This window comes from Haliotis rufescens, unplaced genomic scaffold (genome assembly GCF_023055435.1).
Source record: "Haliotis rufescens isolate VD_foot unplaced genomic scaffold, xgHalRufe1.0.p SCAF_5, whole genome shotgun sequence".
NCBI lineage: Eukaryota > Metazoa > Mollusca > Gastropoda > Lepetellida > Haliotidae > Haliotis > Haliotis rufescens.
Window position 1 is genome coordinate 60,706,685 of NW_025964223.1, and position 18,530 is coordinate 60,725,214.

At 39.5% G+C, this 18,530-nt stretch overlaps 2 protein-coding genes across 5 annotated transcripts in view; one reads left to right on the top strand and one right to left on the bottom strand.

Moving 5' to 3' along the window:
- Nucleotides 1-18,530, bottom strand: part of LOC124140351 (dual specificity protein phosphatase 16-like) — an 80,639-nt gene that overhangs the window by 50,095 nt on the left and 12,014 nt on the right. For 2 of the 3 annotated variants that reach the window (XM_046507890.2, XM_046507887.2), the window contains exons 1-2: nucleotides 15,355-15,563; nucleotides 7,841-8,181 (exon numbers count right to left, since the gene is read on the bottom strand). In XM_046507890.2, the coding sequence (XP_046363846.2) occupies nucleotides 7,841-7,972 (132 nt within the window). In that variant the 5' untranslated portion in view covers nucleotides 7,973-8,181; nucleotides 15,355-15,563. Of the gene's footprint in view, nucleotides 1-7,840; nucleotides 8,182-15,354; nucleotides 15,564-18,530 lie in introns of those variants that run through there. The other variant, XM_046507888.2, reaches the window with a different exon arrangement.
- The window catches only part of LOC124140352, a 53,438-nt gene continuing 50,577 nt past the window's right edge, over nucleotides 15,670-18,530 (top strand). Inside the window, exons 1-2 of one of the 2 annotated variants that reach the window (XM_048383885.1) lie at nucleotides 15,670-15,819; nucleotides 17,495-17,638. In XM_048383885.1, coding sequence (XP_048239842.1) covers nucleotides 15,818-15,819; nucleotides 17,495-17,638 — 146 coding nt within the window. In that variant the 5' untranslated portion in view covers nucleotides 15,670-15,817. The remainder of the gene's footprint in view (nucleotides 15,820-17,494; nucleotides 17,639-18,530) is intronic. The other variant, XM_046507891.2, reaches the window with a different exon arrangement.

The following is an 18,530-nucleotide window of genomic DNA, read 5'->3' on the forward strand; positions in this document are numbered from 1 at the left end:
AGAGCGGGGCGCTTATTACATCGAATACGGTACTTCCACCTGCATTTAGCATTGAGATAAATATGAACTAGGCTGATCCATTAAATATTTCAAATTTAATTTTCTGTTTCTCACTGTCTAGTTTAAACGTGGTATTCTTTACATATGGTTCTGTGGGAGTGAATTATTGGTTGAGTATCAATATTCATAAATTTGTATGTACCGTATCGACATCAAACATTCCCGGCATATCGATTTGGCAATATAGGATGACATCCTTACTTGTCATAACCGTAAGGTTCAAAGTTAAAGATTGAGAGGGTGTCCAGATTCAAGTACTACATAAGCAATCTCTTGGCCTCCCGGACCCTCCTCAAGTTCCAACACTGAATCTGTAATATTCTGACATTTTGATATTCCTTTTTGATAGTACTGCTTCTTCAAAGCTGTCTTTGTTCACAAGCTTGTTTTATGATAAAGCTTCATTATTAAGAATTACACATTAGTTAATGATTCTGTTCGGTTCAGAGTATGGCATGCAAAGCAAGTAAAGAATACTGTTATCATGACTAAACCAGGTATATATACAGTAATGTATTTTGTTTATTCTTAAAATCAGTCCATTACCATATTCTCTATGAGGCATCTTTATCGGGATGACCATTTGTCACCATGACATCTTAAACTAAGTTCAAGAAAAACTAAAACCTACAGATGTCCTTACTCTCAAGTCCACCATGTTTTCACATCCATCCAATACACCAAGGCTTTGAAACCTAATTTATTTGTAAAGGAGCCAAATATTGCAAACCAGTTATTTTCATGACAGCATGTTCATTCCCGGAAGTTCAAATGGAAGTTTCAGGTAATAAAGCAAATGCCTTACTTAACAGATTCATTCACAAAAAATAGTACAAGTACTCAGTGTTACCTACTTGGGTAGCATCTTATTAACTGGGGCGGTAGCCTAGTGGTTAAAGCGTTCGCTCATCACGCTGAAGACCTGGGTTCAATTCCCGACATTGGTACAATGTGTGAAGCCTATTTCTGGTGTTCCCGCTGTGATATTGCTGGAATATTGCTAAAAAGCGACGTAAAACCATACTCACTCACTCACTTACTCTGATTAACAGTAAATATTACTTCTAAGTATAGTTAGGGTCAATTAGCAATAAATGCAAATACTGGGGACAGATGGAAAAAATTGCCATGTTCTAGCTAGTAAAAACGACATGAGGTATCATTTTTGTGCTTGCTACCACAATCACTTTTCCTTGGAAACATAACACCACTCTTTTTAGAATCAATGAAATGTTTTATGTGGTTCCAATATCACTCAAAGCACCATTAACGACCCGATGATTCATACATAAATAGACATCAAACAGTACTTGTTTCTTGACTGTAAACTGACCACATGATTCATGTCCAATACATGCTGCGTACTGGCCTAATGGCATTACTGTTGGTGAATACTGAATACATGACGCATACAGCACTATGACAATGGATGCACCAATCAGGGGGTAGTACTGTAGTAACTATGGACTCAGGCTGACCAGGGTGACTCATCCAAGTCCGGTGGCCTCCGTGCTCGGCCAGTCCACCACGCTGACCGACCTGTCAATATCAGGTGGCTTGGAAAACAGGGTATTGTTGGCTGTAAGGGACTTCACACGCCTCGTTACTATGGAATACTATGTGTACATTTTGCCTTTGTCGCAGCTACAATACACTCAGTGACTAAGGCCTTAACAGTAAACAAATAATGATTCATAACAGCCAGTATGTATTCACTAAATCAGTATGGTTACATTGAGAAAGTGACAGGAAAGGCATTGCTATGGACACCTACTAAACAGCTTAAAAAATGATTAATCATGAGTATACTAGGCTATACCCAGGGAAAGAAACCTTGGATTCTTCTTCTTGAGAGTTTTTGCTTTGGTATATCAACATACGGACACTTGTCATGTAATTCTTAACATTATGTTTATGGAAAGGACCCTTTTGCTTTCATAGTGTGTATCAGTTTGTTTGTTTGTTTGTTGTTAAACGTCGCACCCAGCAATATTCCAGCTTTTTGTCGGCAGTCTGTAAATAATCGAATCTGGACCAGACAATCCAGTGATAAATGTCATGAACATCGATCCACACAATTGGGATACGATGACATGCATCAACCAAGTCAGCGAACCTGACCACCAGATCCCATTGGTTGCCTCTTACGACAAGCATAGTCTCCTTTTATGGCAAGCATGGGTTGATGAAGACTATTTTGACCCAGATCTTCACTGGTTCAATACAATGTCTAAATCCTGGCCCAGGATATCTGTAACACTGAACAAATGTCTCCAGCAAACAGTTATTGTGATATGCCTCCATCCCTGAATTTTCACATTTGTTTTCACATTCATAATTTTTGCAATAAAGAGTTAGAAGTCATCTGTGGTGGGATTTCTTTTTATCTGTTAGAACCTGTTTACAGGTAAATAGTACAACATTAGGACATTGTTGACACGTATGTAATGCAGTGTAGGATCCCATGGCATCATGGAGCAACTCACACAAGTACAGCTTAGTACATGTGGTTGATTGGTCTACCAGACAGGTAAACCGATTGACTTCTCAACATACGTGCAAATTCTTGATGTTCATCACACCGTCCTCACCTGAGTCATCTGGGTTAGCAGTTAGTGAACACACATAAACGGAAATACATTGTTTGGGCTGGAATCTCAAGTTTACTTTTCATTGCAAATAAGTTGTTTATAAGTCATGATGACATGCCTAAACAATGACCCTCCCTGTGGTATAGGATACCCCAAACCCAATGTATGCAGCCTATAGACTGACCCTCCCTGGGGTATGGGGTACCTTAAACCCAGTGAGTACAGCCTATAGACTGACCCTCCCTGGGGTATGGGGTACCTTAAACCCAGTGAGTACAGCCTATAGACTGACCCTCCCTGGGGTACGGGGTACCTTAAACCCAGTGAGTACAGCCTATAGACTGACCCTCCCTGGGGTATGGGGTACCTTAAACCCAGTGAGTACAGCCTATAGACTGACCCTCCCTGGGGTATGGGGTACCTTAAACCCAGTGAGTACAGCCTATAGACTGACCCTCCCTGGGGTATGGGGTACCTTAAACCCAGTGAGTACAGCCTATAGACTGACCCTCCCTGGGGTATGGGGTACCTTAAACCCAGTGAGTACAGCCTATAGACTGACCCTCCCTGGGGTATGGGGTACCTTAAACCCAGTGAGTACAGCCTATAGACTGACCCTCCCTGGGGTATGGGGTACCTTAAACCCAGTGAGTACAGCCTATAGACTGACCCTCCCTGGGGTATGGGGTACCTTAAACCCAGTGAGTACAGCCTATAGACTGACCCTCCCTGGGGTATGGGGTACCTTAAACCCAGTGAGTACAGCCTATAGACTGACCTTCCCTGGGGTATGGGGTACCTTAAACCCAGTGAGTACAGCCTATAGACTGACCCTCCCTGGGGTATGGGGTACCTTAAACCCAGTGAGTACAGCCTATAGACTGACCCTCCCTGGGGTATGGGGTACCTTAAACCCAGTGAGTACAGCCTATAGACTGACCTTCCCTGGGGTATGGGGTACCTTAAACCCAGTGAGTACAGCCTATAGACTGACCCTCCCTGGGGTATGGGGTACCTTAAACCCAGTGAGTACAGCCTATAGACTGACCTTCCCTGGGGTATGGGGTACCTTAAACCCAGTGAGTACAGCCTATAGACTGACCCTCCCTGGGGTATGGGGTACCTTAAACCCAGTGAGTACAGCCTATAGGCTGACCTTCCCTGGGGTATGGGGTACCTTAAACCCAGTGAGTACAGCCTATAGACTGACCCTCCCTGGGGTATGGGGTACCTTAAACCCAGTGAGTACAGCCTATAGGCTGACCTTCCCTGGGGTATGGGGTACCTTAAACCCAGTGAGTACAGCCTATAGACTGACCCTCCCTGGGGTATGGGGTACCTTAAACCCAGTGAGTACAGCCTATAGGCTGACCCTCCCTGGGGTATGGGGTACCTTAAACCCAGTGAGTACAGCCTATAGACTGACCCTCCCTGGGGTATGGGGTACCTTAAACCCAGTGAGTACAGCCTATAGACTGACCCTCCCTGGGGTACGGGGTACCTTAAACCCAGTGAGTACAGCCTATAGGCTGACCCTCCCTGGGGTATGGGGTACCTTAAACCCAGTGAGTACAGCCTATAGGCTGACCCTCCCTGGGGTATGGGGTACCTTAAACCCAGTGAATACAGCCAAAGACTGACCCTCCCTGGGGTACGGGGTACCTTCAACCCAGTGTATACAACCTATAGACTGACCCTCCCTGGGGCAGCATTAGAAATTGGCACTAGTCTTAAAGTCCTTGCCAAACTGCCCAATATTTAAGGGATCCTAAGGACTAGTAGAAATTTGCTCTTTTTAGGGGTTTTGCCCTATGTTATCATTATAAGGACTAGTGGGCTAAAACTGTTAGTTTCTATTGATGTGGGTAATGGGGTAACTTAACCCAGAGTGAATTCCCAGGTGCTGCCAACCATGTAAGTCTACCAGGTGGTCGCAGCACCAACTGTGTACTACCCAGTGACTAACACTAGAGTCCGGAGTTCAGACATCACACAGCACCAGCCTGGGCTACTAACATTCCTGTGGTTGTCTACTATCACTAATCTTAGCGTGTTATTCATCCCTACACTGCTGGTACAGTCAGTGTTTCCCTAGAATGAAGAGATAAACCAATTTTAGACATGACGGATACTTTTTGCCCCGTCAGCCAAACAATCTTCATAGTCATTGTGAATTCGCATAACTGCCGGTAACTCATTTGCAGTTGTTTTGGTGGGGAGAAATGTGAAAGTTACTGCATGAATCATGTGCTCCCACAAGCCTGCCACACCATGAATATGATCACTGTTATCTATTGATTTATGTCTTAAGTATGTGTTGCTATCAACTTGACAATAAAGAACATTTCTTGTACAACTAATTCAATTTCTTACTGATATAAATCCGTACTTTTAGTTTTTGCACAAGTTTCAATCAAATGAAACCATTTTTGCACAATAACAAGGGGATGGAATACTTATTTTGTTATACATTATGAGGTAAAATAATTCCTAATGATTCAATATTTCACTTCAGATGTTTTTCCTCACACCTTTTGTTATTGTTTAACTTTAAGAAATTTCATGTTTTCTGTTTTGTTTCTTCATGGAACTTTACAATGCGATATAATTATTTTTCAAAACTGTGAAAAATCACAAGTTGTTTTGACCAATCTTGGCTGCTGCATTGCTTTCTACGACTGCCTTTGCTCACAGCAAGTGCCCAAGTACAGATGACTCTGCTAAGCTGTTAGAATAGCGCTAATTGACTAAACTGCAGCAAACATGATGGAATTGACCAATAAGGTACCTGTAGAGTGCCAAGGCAAATTTGAGCGTCTCCATGCTTCTTTGGCTGTCGTTGATCTGACATGCAGACTCACAAAGAGAATTTGAATATAACGCTGGTTTAATATTACTCACATTAACATATGATTCGGAAATTAGGAAAAAAATACCTGTCATCGATTAAAAGTGCTATGAATTACCTGTGATCAGTGACTTAGAATAGTATACTCCTGATGGTACATTGTCTTGGCTGCAGTCAGTGTGTCATAATGGTACATTGTCTTGGCTGCAGGCAGTGTGTCATAATGGTACATTGTCTTGGCTGCAGGCTGTGTGTCATAATGGTACATTGTCTTGGCTGCAGGCAGTGAGTAATAATGGTACATTGACTTGGCTGCAGGCAGTGTGTCATAATGGTACATTGTCTTGGCTGCACGCAATAAGGGTACATTGACTTGGCTGCAGGCAGTGAGTCACGACGGTACATTGTCCTGGCTGCAGTCAGCCAACCATGATGGTACATTGTCTTGGCTACAGTCAGTGAGTCATAATGGTTACATTGTGTTGGCTGCAGGCAGTGAGTCACGATGGTACCTTGTCTTGGCTGCAGTCATTGAGTCATGATGGTACATTGTCTTGGCTGCAATCAGTAAATCATGATGGTACATTGTCTTGGCTGCTTCAGTGAGTCATGATGGTACATTGTCTTGGCTGCTTCAGTGAGTCATAATGGTACATTGACTTGGCTGCAGACAGTGTCACGATGGTACATTGTCTTGGCTGCAGTCAGTGAGTCATGACGGTACATTGACATGGCTTCAGTCAGTGAGTCATGACTTGGCTGCAGCGACTTATTGCCAAAGATGCAGAGTTCAATATGTCACGGGATGATGTTAGTGTCACATTCAATCACATAAATATTGCTCATAAATGTAAGCTGATTATTTCAAAATTCCATTATTTCATAAGACATTATTATCAAATACATATGATGATGGATCATCTTGATGCAGGAATCCTACTTATTTGATGTAATTTCTCCTTGCAGTGTTCAAAATTAAGCATGAATGTCAAGGGGTCGTCATAACTTTAATCTGAAAAGTTTAAGATTTTGTGGCGTCCCTGATTCAAATACCAGAGCGGCAAACCTCAAGGACAGCAGGGCCCAGTTGCACAAAGTGATCTTAGCGCTAAGATGATCATAACTCCCACACTTTAACATAGGCTTACAATAGTCATAGCCCTAAGACCGCTTTGTGCAAGTGGGCCCTGGACCTCTCATAGTCTCAAACACTGCCCTTCCCATAAGCCAATCATCTCAAATCAGATACCACAACATTTTGCTCAGGAACATGAATACTGTATAACTTTATGATTTATTAGTCACATAAAAGACTCGTTAAGTATTTATCAGCAGTCTAATGGACAGAAGTGCTGTGAAAAAACGATACTTTTGGAAGGCACAAAGTAAAATATCCAATATCATAAGTTGCTTTCTCAAACTTTCACATAGGGCTCTTTCAGTGTATTAAATGTGTAACCATGGTAACGAGCAAGATTGACCAAAACCTAGCCAACAAGGATTAGATTGACTGGTCAAAGATATGTTCATTCATATAGAAGACATATTAATTTCTTTGATGCTTATGCAGTGCTTTTACTTTGCCTAAGTAGGCAGTTGAGATAGGCGACTTGAAAGATTCCCAGTCTATCTAATCAGGGATACAACTTTAAAACCATGACATATTTTCAAGCGACGACGTATATAATCCTGAAATTCTTCTAACCCTTGGGACAACATTAATATTAAACAAAGTTATTCGGTCAAGTAGGCCAGCGCCAATTTGCATCTCTGATTTAAACCATAACTTGCCATGAGGTAACTATATCTTATTTCAAAGATGAATACTTTCTTTTCTCAAGCTATACACTGACTCTCATTTACAAACTGGATTTGGTCTACAGTTTTTACATTCAAACACTGAATTAGAGCTCCTGATCATGACCAGAATCATGAGTTTATACTGTGTATCATATCACAATCATGTGACACATCATATCCCAGCACCTTGGGTTGTATACTCCCAAAGGAGCTGAGAATGAAAAATCTTATACACACTGATCCATTGACCGGGGTATTAATGTAGCGCTTTCAGCACGCTTTAGGGTGTGGTTGTGGTCATAATGAATATCAGTGTCCTATAGTTCTTGCCAAGCTGCCCAATAGGTAAGCATGGTAAGGTGTCTAAAGACTAGTAGAAATTCACTGTTTTTAAGAGTTTTGCTATATGTTATCATTGTAAGGATTTGTGGACTAAAAATGTTAGTTTCTACCCCTGAATATGCACATTATTATCGAAGTGTATTGTTACAGTATGGGGCATAACAAAAACAATTAACATAAATCACAATATTTTGCTTACCTTCTCACATCTTTTCTTCAGCACATCAACAAGCCCGTTATGATCGGTAAGTCCCCACGGAAGACCATTACCGTTCTCGTCCACCATGGAGGGGTCACATGGCACCTCACTTGTGTCCATGATCAGGGCCATCGTTAACAGTATATCCTTAATGTATCACAGAAACTTTGAATTTAAAACCCTTAATAGGAACACAAGCGTCTCCTGACATGGTCCGTATGTTGTCCCTCCATCACATGCTTCTGACCGCGACGTACCAGGGTGTCGTGTAGAACCTCTGGGGTGGAGCCACAGGGAGGGGGGTGGGGCCTGTCTTACTGCATGCTCCAGGCATGGTCAATCTGAAAAACAACTGAATATGTTACAACACTGAACCTTTTTTGTGTGTAAGATTGGCACTTTGAGAGTGAGTGAGTGAGGTGGCTTTTACATCGCTTTTGGGAATATTACAGCAACATCATGACAGGAGACAAATACAGATATAAATGTCCCAGGTGGAAGTGAGCGAATGCTTTTTTCACCCAACTGACCCAATGTCCTCTACAAATAAACTTATTCTTAAATTAGCAAGGTTACTATGGTAACAATACATATCAGCCTAAACAAATCCTGAGTCATATTTTTTCTATCACACTTATCTGAATCAGTCCCTTTTGTGATTATTAAACAGGTTGTGATTCATTGAAAGGACATCATTAGAATATTTCAGTACATTCAGTACATACATTACTCTCTAGTAGTAATAGAAAACATATTCAATATTCAACCAAGAAAAAAACAAAAAAACTCACGAAATATAATAATACTTACTCAAATGTTAACGGTGTATAATGTAGAGCCAGTACATATTCTAAACCTGGCTCTCAAGCATATTTAAAATCATGACAACCTATCCTATCTGCAGGTGATATTTAACGCTTCTACAGCATATGAGTGCAAACAGTCGAGCAAATATTAATCCTGCATATATACCGTATGAAATACTTGCACTGAGATTCCTTGGAACATGTCAAGGCATTATGCCGTCTGCTCCTCTCTCCAACTTTTAACCCTGACCTTTGTAAACCTAATCTCACACTATTGCCAAATAAAATGATTCAGAAAAGTACATAGAAATGTGTGAGGTATGGAATATGAGTGACAAGCGAGGACGGCTCCCTCCATGTGATGGCGACGTTAACATTGGGCAAGGGGAGGAGCTGGCCAGCGAGGTACAGGTACAAACACCTGAGTCTGATCCCAATACACTGCCCTGTGATTCACAAAAAAAGAATCCCCTTCTGTCAGCCCCATTCCAGTTGTGAGCACATAGTCATGAAAATGGGGGAGGTTGGCTACAGTGTGTAAAGAAAGAGAGCAGAATGTGGCAGCCATTACTCATTTGTTGAGCATTCTGTATGAACACAAGAGGATCAGGAATGAACGAAGTGCTATTATTGACGGGAGTCACAGCTCACACTCGTAATGACACCTACACACAAACATGATCAGCTACTGTTTGGCAATCATGATTCACACACACAAAAACATGCCTCCATGTCACAAAACCTGAAGACAATATATCTCTGCTTTGTGCTATCATGTCACAAAACCTGAAGACAATATATCTCTGCTTTGTGCTATCGATCAAATTCCTATACATGATAGCATTCAAAGTCGGACATATTCGAGCATATGAACTTGACATCTTTAGATGAGACACTTAGATACCTACAGTCAATGTGACAAACTAACAATTATTCATAGTGAGTGAGATACATTTTACCTATGTACACATTAAGTTAAACTACCCCAGCACCTATTCAGTTCAACATGTCATCTAGCATCCCTCGCTAAATCATTGCGTTCATGATCTCCTTGTGGCTGTGTGACTTCATCCATCACTTAGTGAACTCCAAACAGCCGTGACACAATGACTAGGGCAAGGAAGGTTCCTACAAATTACAAAATCACCAGGTGTTGACTCGACCTGACAATCACTGATATCATCACAAGGGCATGAGTCATAACTGGTTGCCCCTTGTATAAACCTGTGTGCTTTTCACACTGTAAGTGTCCTATTTGCAAATGTATTGAGGCTTGAAGATACATTTTTAGATCATATCCTCCGATGAACCATTTCACAGTATATCACACTAATTTGTATTGCCTTACTCAGTTCATACATTTAGGAAGTGTGAGTGAGAATGGTGTCATGCCTCTTTTAGCATTATACCAGAAATATCACAGTAGAGATCACCAGAAATGGGCATCACACATTGTAGCCACGTGGGGAATCAAACCTGGGTCTTTTGCATGAAGTGGGAACGCTTTAACCACTAGGCTACCCGACCTGTCCTAAAACATTAAGAAGATAACTAGTTCTTCCCAAAACAGCTGCAAAGTCTTTTTTTGCTATTGAAGAACCAAACACTGCATTCACTTTTACAGACAACTTTTCCAGCATTTGAAAGTTCTTTACACTTCAGAATGAAGCAATTGAATGAATTGTTCATTTAAAATGCTTAGGTTATATAAAACCACAAATGTTCTTCAGTTGTTCAATGAAACAATCTTTGGTAAGAATAGAAAGGACATTTCTAACATGCTAAACCCCTTACCAAAGGTGCATACTCCATACAATGAATGACTGCATGACCTTTTCATGAAGCTAGCATAGTTAGTTTGCTAGATTTGCATGTGCATGTCACAATACAAATCTGGTCGTAACTAACAACATACTACATGGTTTGGGAAACAACACAGATAATTATTTTATTATTTTTATCAAATTTAAAGCAGGTGGATGCCTAATGCAAGAAGAATGTGATTGTTTGAATATCAAAATTGCTGATACAATGCACAATATTCACTCACTGCAATGAAAGATTGCATTCTTATACTCTGTGCCATGATACATGTATTGTATCTGTAGGTCATGAATTAATACAAAAAGATGTAAGTATGAGAACCATAGATCATGAATTTATACAAAACAATACAAGTCTTGTATCAATAGGTCATTAACTAATAAAATTTTTTACATGTATTGTAATGGAAGATCATGACATTATACAAAAAAAATACATGTATTGTATCTGTAGATCATGAATTGATATAAAACAACACAAGTATTGTATCTTAAGATCAAGAATTGATACAAAACACAAGTATTGTATCAGTAGATCATGAACTGATAACAAATGATACAAATGTTGTATCCCATAGGTTATATATTGATATAACATGATACAAGTATTGTATACATAGGTCATGAAATGATATATTATACCATATACAAGCAGTGATTGAAATTAATAGGTGGTCCTTGTGGTCTTCTCCCCTGTAACTGTGGGTAACTTATCACTGTTGTGATAAGGGCCCCTTGACTTACATGCTCCATTTGAAACAAGGGTGACATGTGAAATGTTTTGATTTGGTTGGTTTGTTGTTTAACGCCGCACACAGCAATATTCCAGCTATATAACAGCAGTCTGTTAATAATCGAGTCTAGACCAGACAATCCAGTGATTAATATCATAAGCATCGATCCACGCAATTGGGATACAATGACATGCATCAACCAAGTCAGCAAGTCTGACCACTCGATCCTGTTAGTCGCCTCTTACGACAAGCATAGTCGCCTTTCACGGCAAGCATGGGTTGCTGAAGACCTATTCTACCCTGGATCTTCACAGGTCGTAAAATGGTATGAACCTGGATGGTAAAATACTACTTTCTTCTTGTATGTACAAGTGGTCTTAGCTCATTGTTTTATTACTTTACACAAATCTGCTTCATGTGTTTCAGTTGGGTTACTGTCTATTTCCTTGGTATATTGACAATGGAAATATTTCCTTAACTTGCCAAGTACAGGAATCGTGATATATCTACCATATCACAACAAAGTGCATAACAGTACCTTGTGCTGGTTATCGCTCTGGCTATTCACATTGATAATCGGTTTCTGACATAGGGATTAGTAATAACTTACTTTCTCCATATGAAATAAATCTGTCTATTAGTAACCAAAAGCACTATGATCTAGTGGGTGCCAGCAAGCAAAGTTCCACCAAATAACATTCAATGAAACTATACAGAACAACAACGATCAGTGTAGCATGTAACTATGGTCAAAACGAGCTTCAGTTACCAATGCCTGTGGCAAGAATTATGCATGTCATCACTGCATGCACTGTTGATCAGTGTTTTGGAAGAGGAAATTTACATATTCATTACATCATGGAATTCCCACTTTCAGCTATATCAGTGAATTACATGTCAAAGACCTAAGCCCTCGAAATGATAGTTGATCAACAGTGGATATGCGGTTTGAACACAGTGTTATGACCTGTGTGTTTCTTTTAATGTTTACCACAGTGACCTAATTTTCAGTCTGAGATATAGATGGCATATTGCTAAAAGCGGGGTGAAACCAAACTGACTCACTCACTTCAAGGTCTGTGTGTTTCAGTATTTGTACAGTTCACATTGCATACTTTCATGCCTTGAAATACCCTGTCTTGTTTGTTTGTTGTTGAACACTGCACTCAGCAATATTCCAGCTATATGACGGCGGTCTGTAAATAATCGAGTCTGGACCAGACAATCCAGTGATTGACATCATGAGCATCGATCTACGCGATTGGGATCGATGACACGCATCAACCAAGTCAGCGAGCCTGACCACCCGATCCTGTTAGTCGCCTTTTACGACAAGCATAGTCGCCTTTTACGGCAAGTATGGGTTGCTGAAGACCTATTCTACCCCGGAATCTTCACGGGAATGAAATACCCTGACACGTATTTAGCCTAATTAGGTGATAATGACACTGTTCAAAATGCTGCCATCATAAATCATATCATATTAAAAATGACAAAAAGGTTTATACAAAATCAGCATGAAAATAAACTTTGATTGATTTTGACATTTTCAAAATCCTTTCCAGATCAGAATTATTAACTATGTTATCCTATGAACGAGTATTTTCAATAACAATATCTCATTATCTGTGTAACAGTATGTTGGCATCTGGCAGGAATGATGCAACCACAGACTGCGGCAAAACCAGGTCTATTCTTGACTTCAAACAAACCATCTGCAATTAGACTGATATAGAACTCACTCCCACTTGGCAGTGATGAAACCATTAGCAGCGAGTTTGCAATACAATTCAATCCCTGGATTGGAATTATAGTTTGTCATTTTGGAATAGTTAATGTTGTTGTCATTCCTTGTAGCTACCTTTAACATTATTGACATTTTGATCAACCTGTAACTGAAAGGACTTAGGTCACAGGTTAGGCTGGACCCTAAATCAACCTGCCTGAGAAACAGGCACAAGTATATCAATGTCTAGTCCAACCCAAATAGACTTGTTGAAATTCACAAATATCAAAAAGCTTTCCTTCTGACATATCATAACGACTAGCAGCATCAGAACCCTGATCTTGAACACAAGACAAACATTTATCAGAAATACTCCACATGAATGATTCACATGAGAATGTGTATTCTGTGTGTGAAGACATCTGTAAGTGCACCCATGAGACAGGAGGTGTACATCACCTGGACTCAAATTCCAGAATGAATCAAGAAAGGAAATATGGAATGTTTATCTTGGCAACGACAAACCAACTGTTGTATTTAGGAAACATCCCAATAAGATTTGTTCCACTTACCCAATGACATACATGTGTGCTTATGGAAGTACGGCTACGGCCATGACTAATGACAGGCTGACTCTACAACATGCCAGCTATCTTCATCATTACCGCCACATGTATCATCAGTTCAGCACACTCTTGTTGCAAGTGTAAGGTTTCAAAAAATGCTGTCTTGTTCAAAACAAAGAGTAAAATGAGTAGCATTATCAGCTTTTTCTTGCATGTTGTTGTGTGTGAATGCATCACAAAACATGTTTGCTAGAAATGTGTATGTATTCGTTGCTATTTAGTTTTACAACTCTTGCCATATAACACATTATGTACAATTCATCTAAAGGGTTATTTTTTAATTTTTAAAATCATATATTATAATGTTTAATTTTATCAATTCATAATTGATAAGTTTCAATGTAAAAAAATGGTGAATAGCAAGTTTTAGCAGAAACATCTGCATAAACCTCCCAATATATAGATGTCTTAAATTAACCTTTGCTGATAAAATCATTGGCTATGGTCAACATCACAAGGAGGCTTACCTCATGAACAGTCACACAATTTACTAGGGCTATCACAGGGTTCTTTTGCCCAGTTGCATTTCACACTGATTGGTTACACAGACAAATTAAAGGAAAACTAACACATCTTTATTCATATTAGATAGTGGAATGGTAAATAGTACTAAATACCTTCAGATGCATCAACATCATTACATGTACATGTTAATACCAAGAACATTATCACAATCAAGATCATAATAATTGTATTCTGATGATTCATACATTCTTATCAATTAGCTCGTTGTGCAATAATTGTTGCAATCTCACTATTTCAGTGACTCACTTTTTGGCTATACACTTACCATACACTTAACATCTACACTAATTGACTAGATCTAAATATATCTTTTTGTCAATATCAACAGCTGTCAAGAGGTTATAAAATAATATGGTTTTCTTACTTTTATTCACATCTTCACCCATATCTCATAACTGACACCTATCCACAAGTTTCAAGCATGAAAAAACACTCCCTTGGGCCAATCCTTAATTGTCCTATGAATAATCAAGGAATGGTACAGATTACATAACACCTCTGAATCATTATTGTTACAAAGGTGATTGAATATATCACATATTTTGACTAAATATACCAAATGTTACTGTTGTGTTATTTAGAATTTCAATGAACTCCATGTGTAAGTTGGGGAGCCAAAGTATGTTATAATTTCAAAAGTCTTCCTGTGTTGCAATAGCCCTGACATAAACATGTCCAAATATTGTATCATAAGTATGTGGCATATAGTGTAAAATATAGAACATAATTGCCTGACATTGCAACTAACTGAGAAATGACAATTGATCAACTTCATCGCAACAGTAGGAATATTTTAATAATCCTATCTCACGGTGACTCACGTTGTCAGTCCTAAATCTTGTGTGCCATATGACTGGACACATGATAGTCATAACGCACTGGAAATGTATCTACCGGACACCTGTAGATTATGAAACAGCGTCACATAATACACACCCGTGAAGTATCCTGGACACGCGTTGATTGGTATAACTCCTCAAATAACACCGTGGAATACACACAGGTACACGGTAGTTCCCGGTTGCTTACTGTACGAGTGTGTGACCGACAGAGGTCAAACTTCTCACATGTATAAACACTGCCATTTATTCAACGGGGTGGCCGGTCACCGGCATAAGTGGCACATCAAATAAACAACCAGAATGCATTCACCTTATCGACTCGACATCTACAGTGTATTACATAAACTGAACCCTATAGCAACAAGAAAAGACAGACGGAGGAACTAGGCCAAAACACACGCGTTCATTGCAAACAAAACCAGCATAACTTACGTCGCTGACAGACGATTCAACATGGTTCTAGTGAAGTTGTCCGCCTGATGCTACGGCACACACATATCCAACTTGTCACTGGCTGTTCTCGTTGATGTAAGTGTTTCTGGTGTACCGGAGTATTGTTGGAATAACTATGACACATTGAGATTAATAAAATATACGTAACATATCTTCAAAACAGATCCTACAGCCATTTTCAAACACTGGTCCGAGTACGCGTGAATGAGGTCACTAGCTAATTTTAGTAACATGATTCACCCATAGCCAATCAAATTTCCCGTTACATACGTCTTGAGCTTGACAAATCACCGGAAGACGCAAAGCGATTCCCGGAAGCAAAAGCATTCCTATTTGCGGGAAATTAGAATTTTTGTGATATGTGAATTATAGAGTTTGCTCCCACAGAATCGCTGTCAACAAGTGTGAACAACCCTGTTGTATACAACTTTAGATCCCCCATATGTAAGCCATGTTTCAATTCTATGTACCGTTTCGCATTTCTTGACGTTTGTGATTTCCGATCTGAAGCAGGTAAAACCAAAATGTAAAAAAACGCCCATGTCGTTTTTTTTGTAATCTGTCAATATATTAATGACCGTTCGGTCACATATTTTCTTACCGGTATCCTTCACATACAAAATATGAATTAACGCACTTAGAAGTTTCACTTTTTATTTTAAAAAAACCCCAAAACAATAAAGATCTAAGGAAGATAATTTATTGATGTCAACTTCTTTATTATGAGGATCACAACATTTCGCCTGATGAAGCAGTAAGCATATACTCTGAAACGTTGTGATCCTCTTAATAAAGAAGTTGACATCCATAAATTATCTTCTTTATTGTGTATCACTTCTAAATACCTTTCAAAGACTTGAATCTAGATCTAGTCTAGATCTCAAGCTATTTATCCCCTTGTTATGGGTTTTTGAACACTTCAGAAACATTCATTTTTTTTCTTGCTAATCACATGAGCGACTGTAAAACATCTCACTCAGTTTTAAAAGGCTTCTATATCTTAAAAACAAGCCATCATATGACAATTTACAATGACTGTGTGACGCCCAGGTAATCGCGATAAACATAGCTGTCCGAACATGTATGATGTCCGAAAACCTATGATCCAACAATACATCAAGTGACTTGCAAATGTCACTGAGACTATTTTTCTCAGGAACAATTTAATATAATATTTGGCTGTTATTTATTCTGCTGGAACTTTTCTATATAGTGACATGGTTCATTGATCAAGATATTGTTGCCACCACATACCCAGTCAGTTCCTGCCCCTTTTCTCCCAATGAAACATTTTTTTTTCTACTTTCCTGGTTACACTGCACCAAGCAGTGTGACAGTGGCTTGTAATAAATAAGCCAGGACCAGACATACAGTGATTATGAGCAACAATCCACAATCCGAGTACAATGACCCATGTCACTGAAACAGATCCTCCCCAGGAGGCTCTTTTGTGAACAGGAGAATTTAATCCTATGCAGCTAACTCCATGTCATGAGGTTTCATATGTAAGCCTGTAAATAATCTTGGAGTACCCTTATTTGAGATCTCTGCAATTAGATTTATGCACTGCCATGATCTGTTGGTCTTGGGTTAAAATACCAGATTCAGTCCCATTAATATTTGTCTGGCTTGGTACGACTTGCATCACTTTCAGGGAAAGGGGGGCGGTGGGGTAGCCTTGTGGTTAAAGCGTTCACTCGTCACGCTGAAGACATGGGTTTGATGCCCCACATGGGTACAATGTGTGAAGCCCATATCTGGTGTCCCCTGTTGTGATATTGCTGGAATATTGCTAAAAGCGGTGTAAAACCATTCTCACTTACTCATTCAGGGAAAGAAGTTCATGATAGCCTGTCATTTTGTCCCATGTTAAAGATGTCTTAATGGACTTTTAGGTGGTGTCCTTTTAAGAATACTGTTCAAAACAGACATTTTCCACAAACATGATCAGAAAACTGACTGACCAGGTACAATGAACAAAACATATTTCAGTTGCTCAGTAAAGTCACAGAATGAAAAAAAAATATAAGTGAGTATTTCAGTCTAGTGTCAAACAAAATGTTTGTTACGTATCAATTCAGAAACCTGCATAGAAAGATGAGATTCTTTTTTTCCCAAGGTGGACAGATTACAACATGGCACTATTCAACATGTTCCCCATGACGTCCCCATGGATGCTGCCCACACACGCTGACCTTGACCAGGTCAAGAAGATGGCCCAGGATAAGCCGTCAGGAGTAATTGTTACTGGCAGTTCAGCAGTGTAAGTGGAATTATTCTGTGTAACTCTTGTTCAGGTGGGATTGTTATGACCAACACTCTATTAGTTCTAACAGCAGTCTGTCTTACATTTAGAGAGAAGACATTGACATTGCCCTTTCATTCAGAGTTAGTGCCATGTTCTGCTGGTCAACGGTTTCCATCCCAGATTTATATGAAACTTGGTTTGTGACCACCATACATGGGTTTCGCTTGTCTGTCTTACAGACCCTGATACAAATATATATCAAATACAGCCCATGCAAGTCTATAATGTTTGGCAAGTCTAGATCACTGCAGTATCTGAAAATGAAGAGAGTCACTGGGCTCCTTTTTATTATATTTTTATTAAGATAACTGAACAACTGGTTTTTTTCTGTACGATATGTTCATTTCAGAGACTAGATGTTAGTCTAGGGTTTCGCCTGAGTTGTAATTATCCACAAACTAGCAGGTCAGTTTGGATTCTCCACCAAAAGAAACCACAGGTGATATGGCTGACCCTAATATATAACCAGTGCCCCTGCTGGCTTTTGAAACTTTCAGTTCTGGTGGACTGGCAACTCCAACAGTTACCAGTCCCCCCCCTTAAATTTGTCAGACCCAACTTTTAACATGAAAAAACATATGAAAATTACCTGGTTTTAATTATTTCAAGACTAAGTTGCAACAAATATAAATTTAACCGTGAAGCAAAGCAAAATGTCATTTACTTGCACTAAAAATAGATTATGGGAAACCCTGATGGTAACAGACAAGCTGACTTTGTTCGAAAACTATACTTATATGAATATCGCCAATGTTTTGTTCAACAACGAAGATTTATGAGGTACTTTATTGCTGGTCCAAATGGGACTGGCAGTCACATGAGTTACCGGTCCAAGCTTCATTTTAGC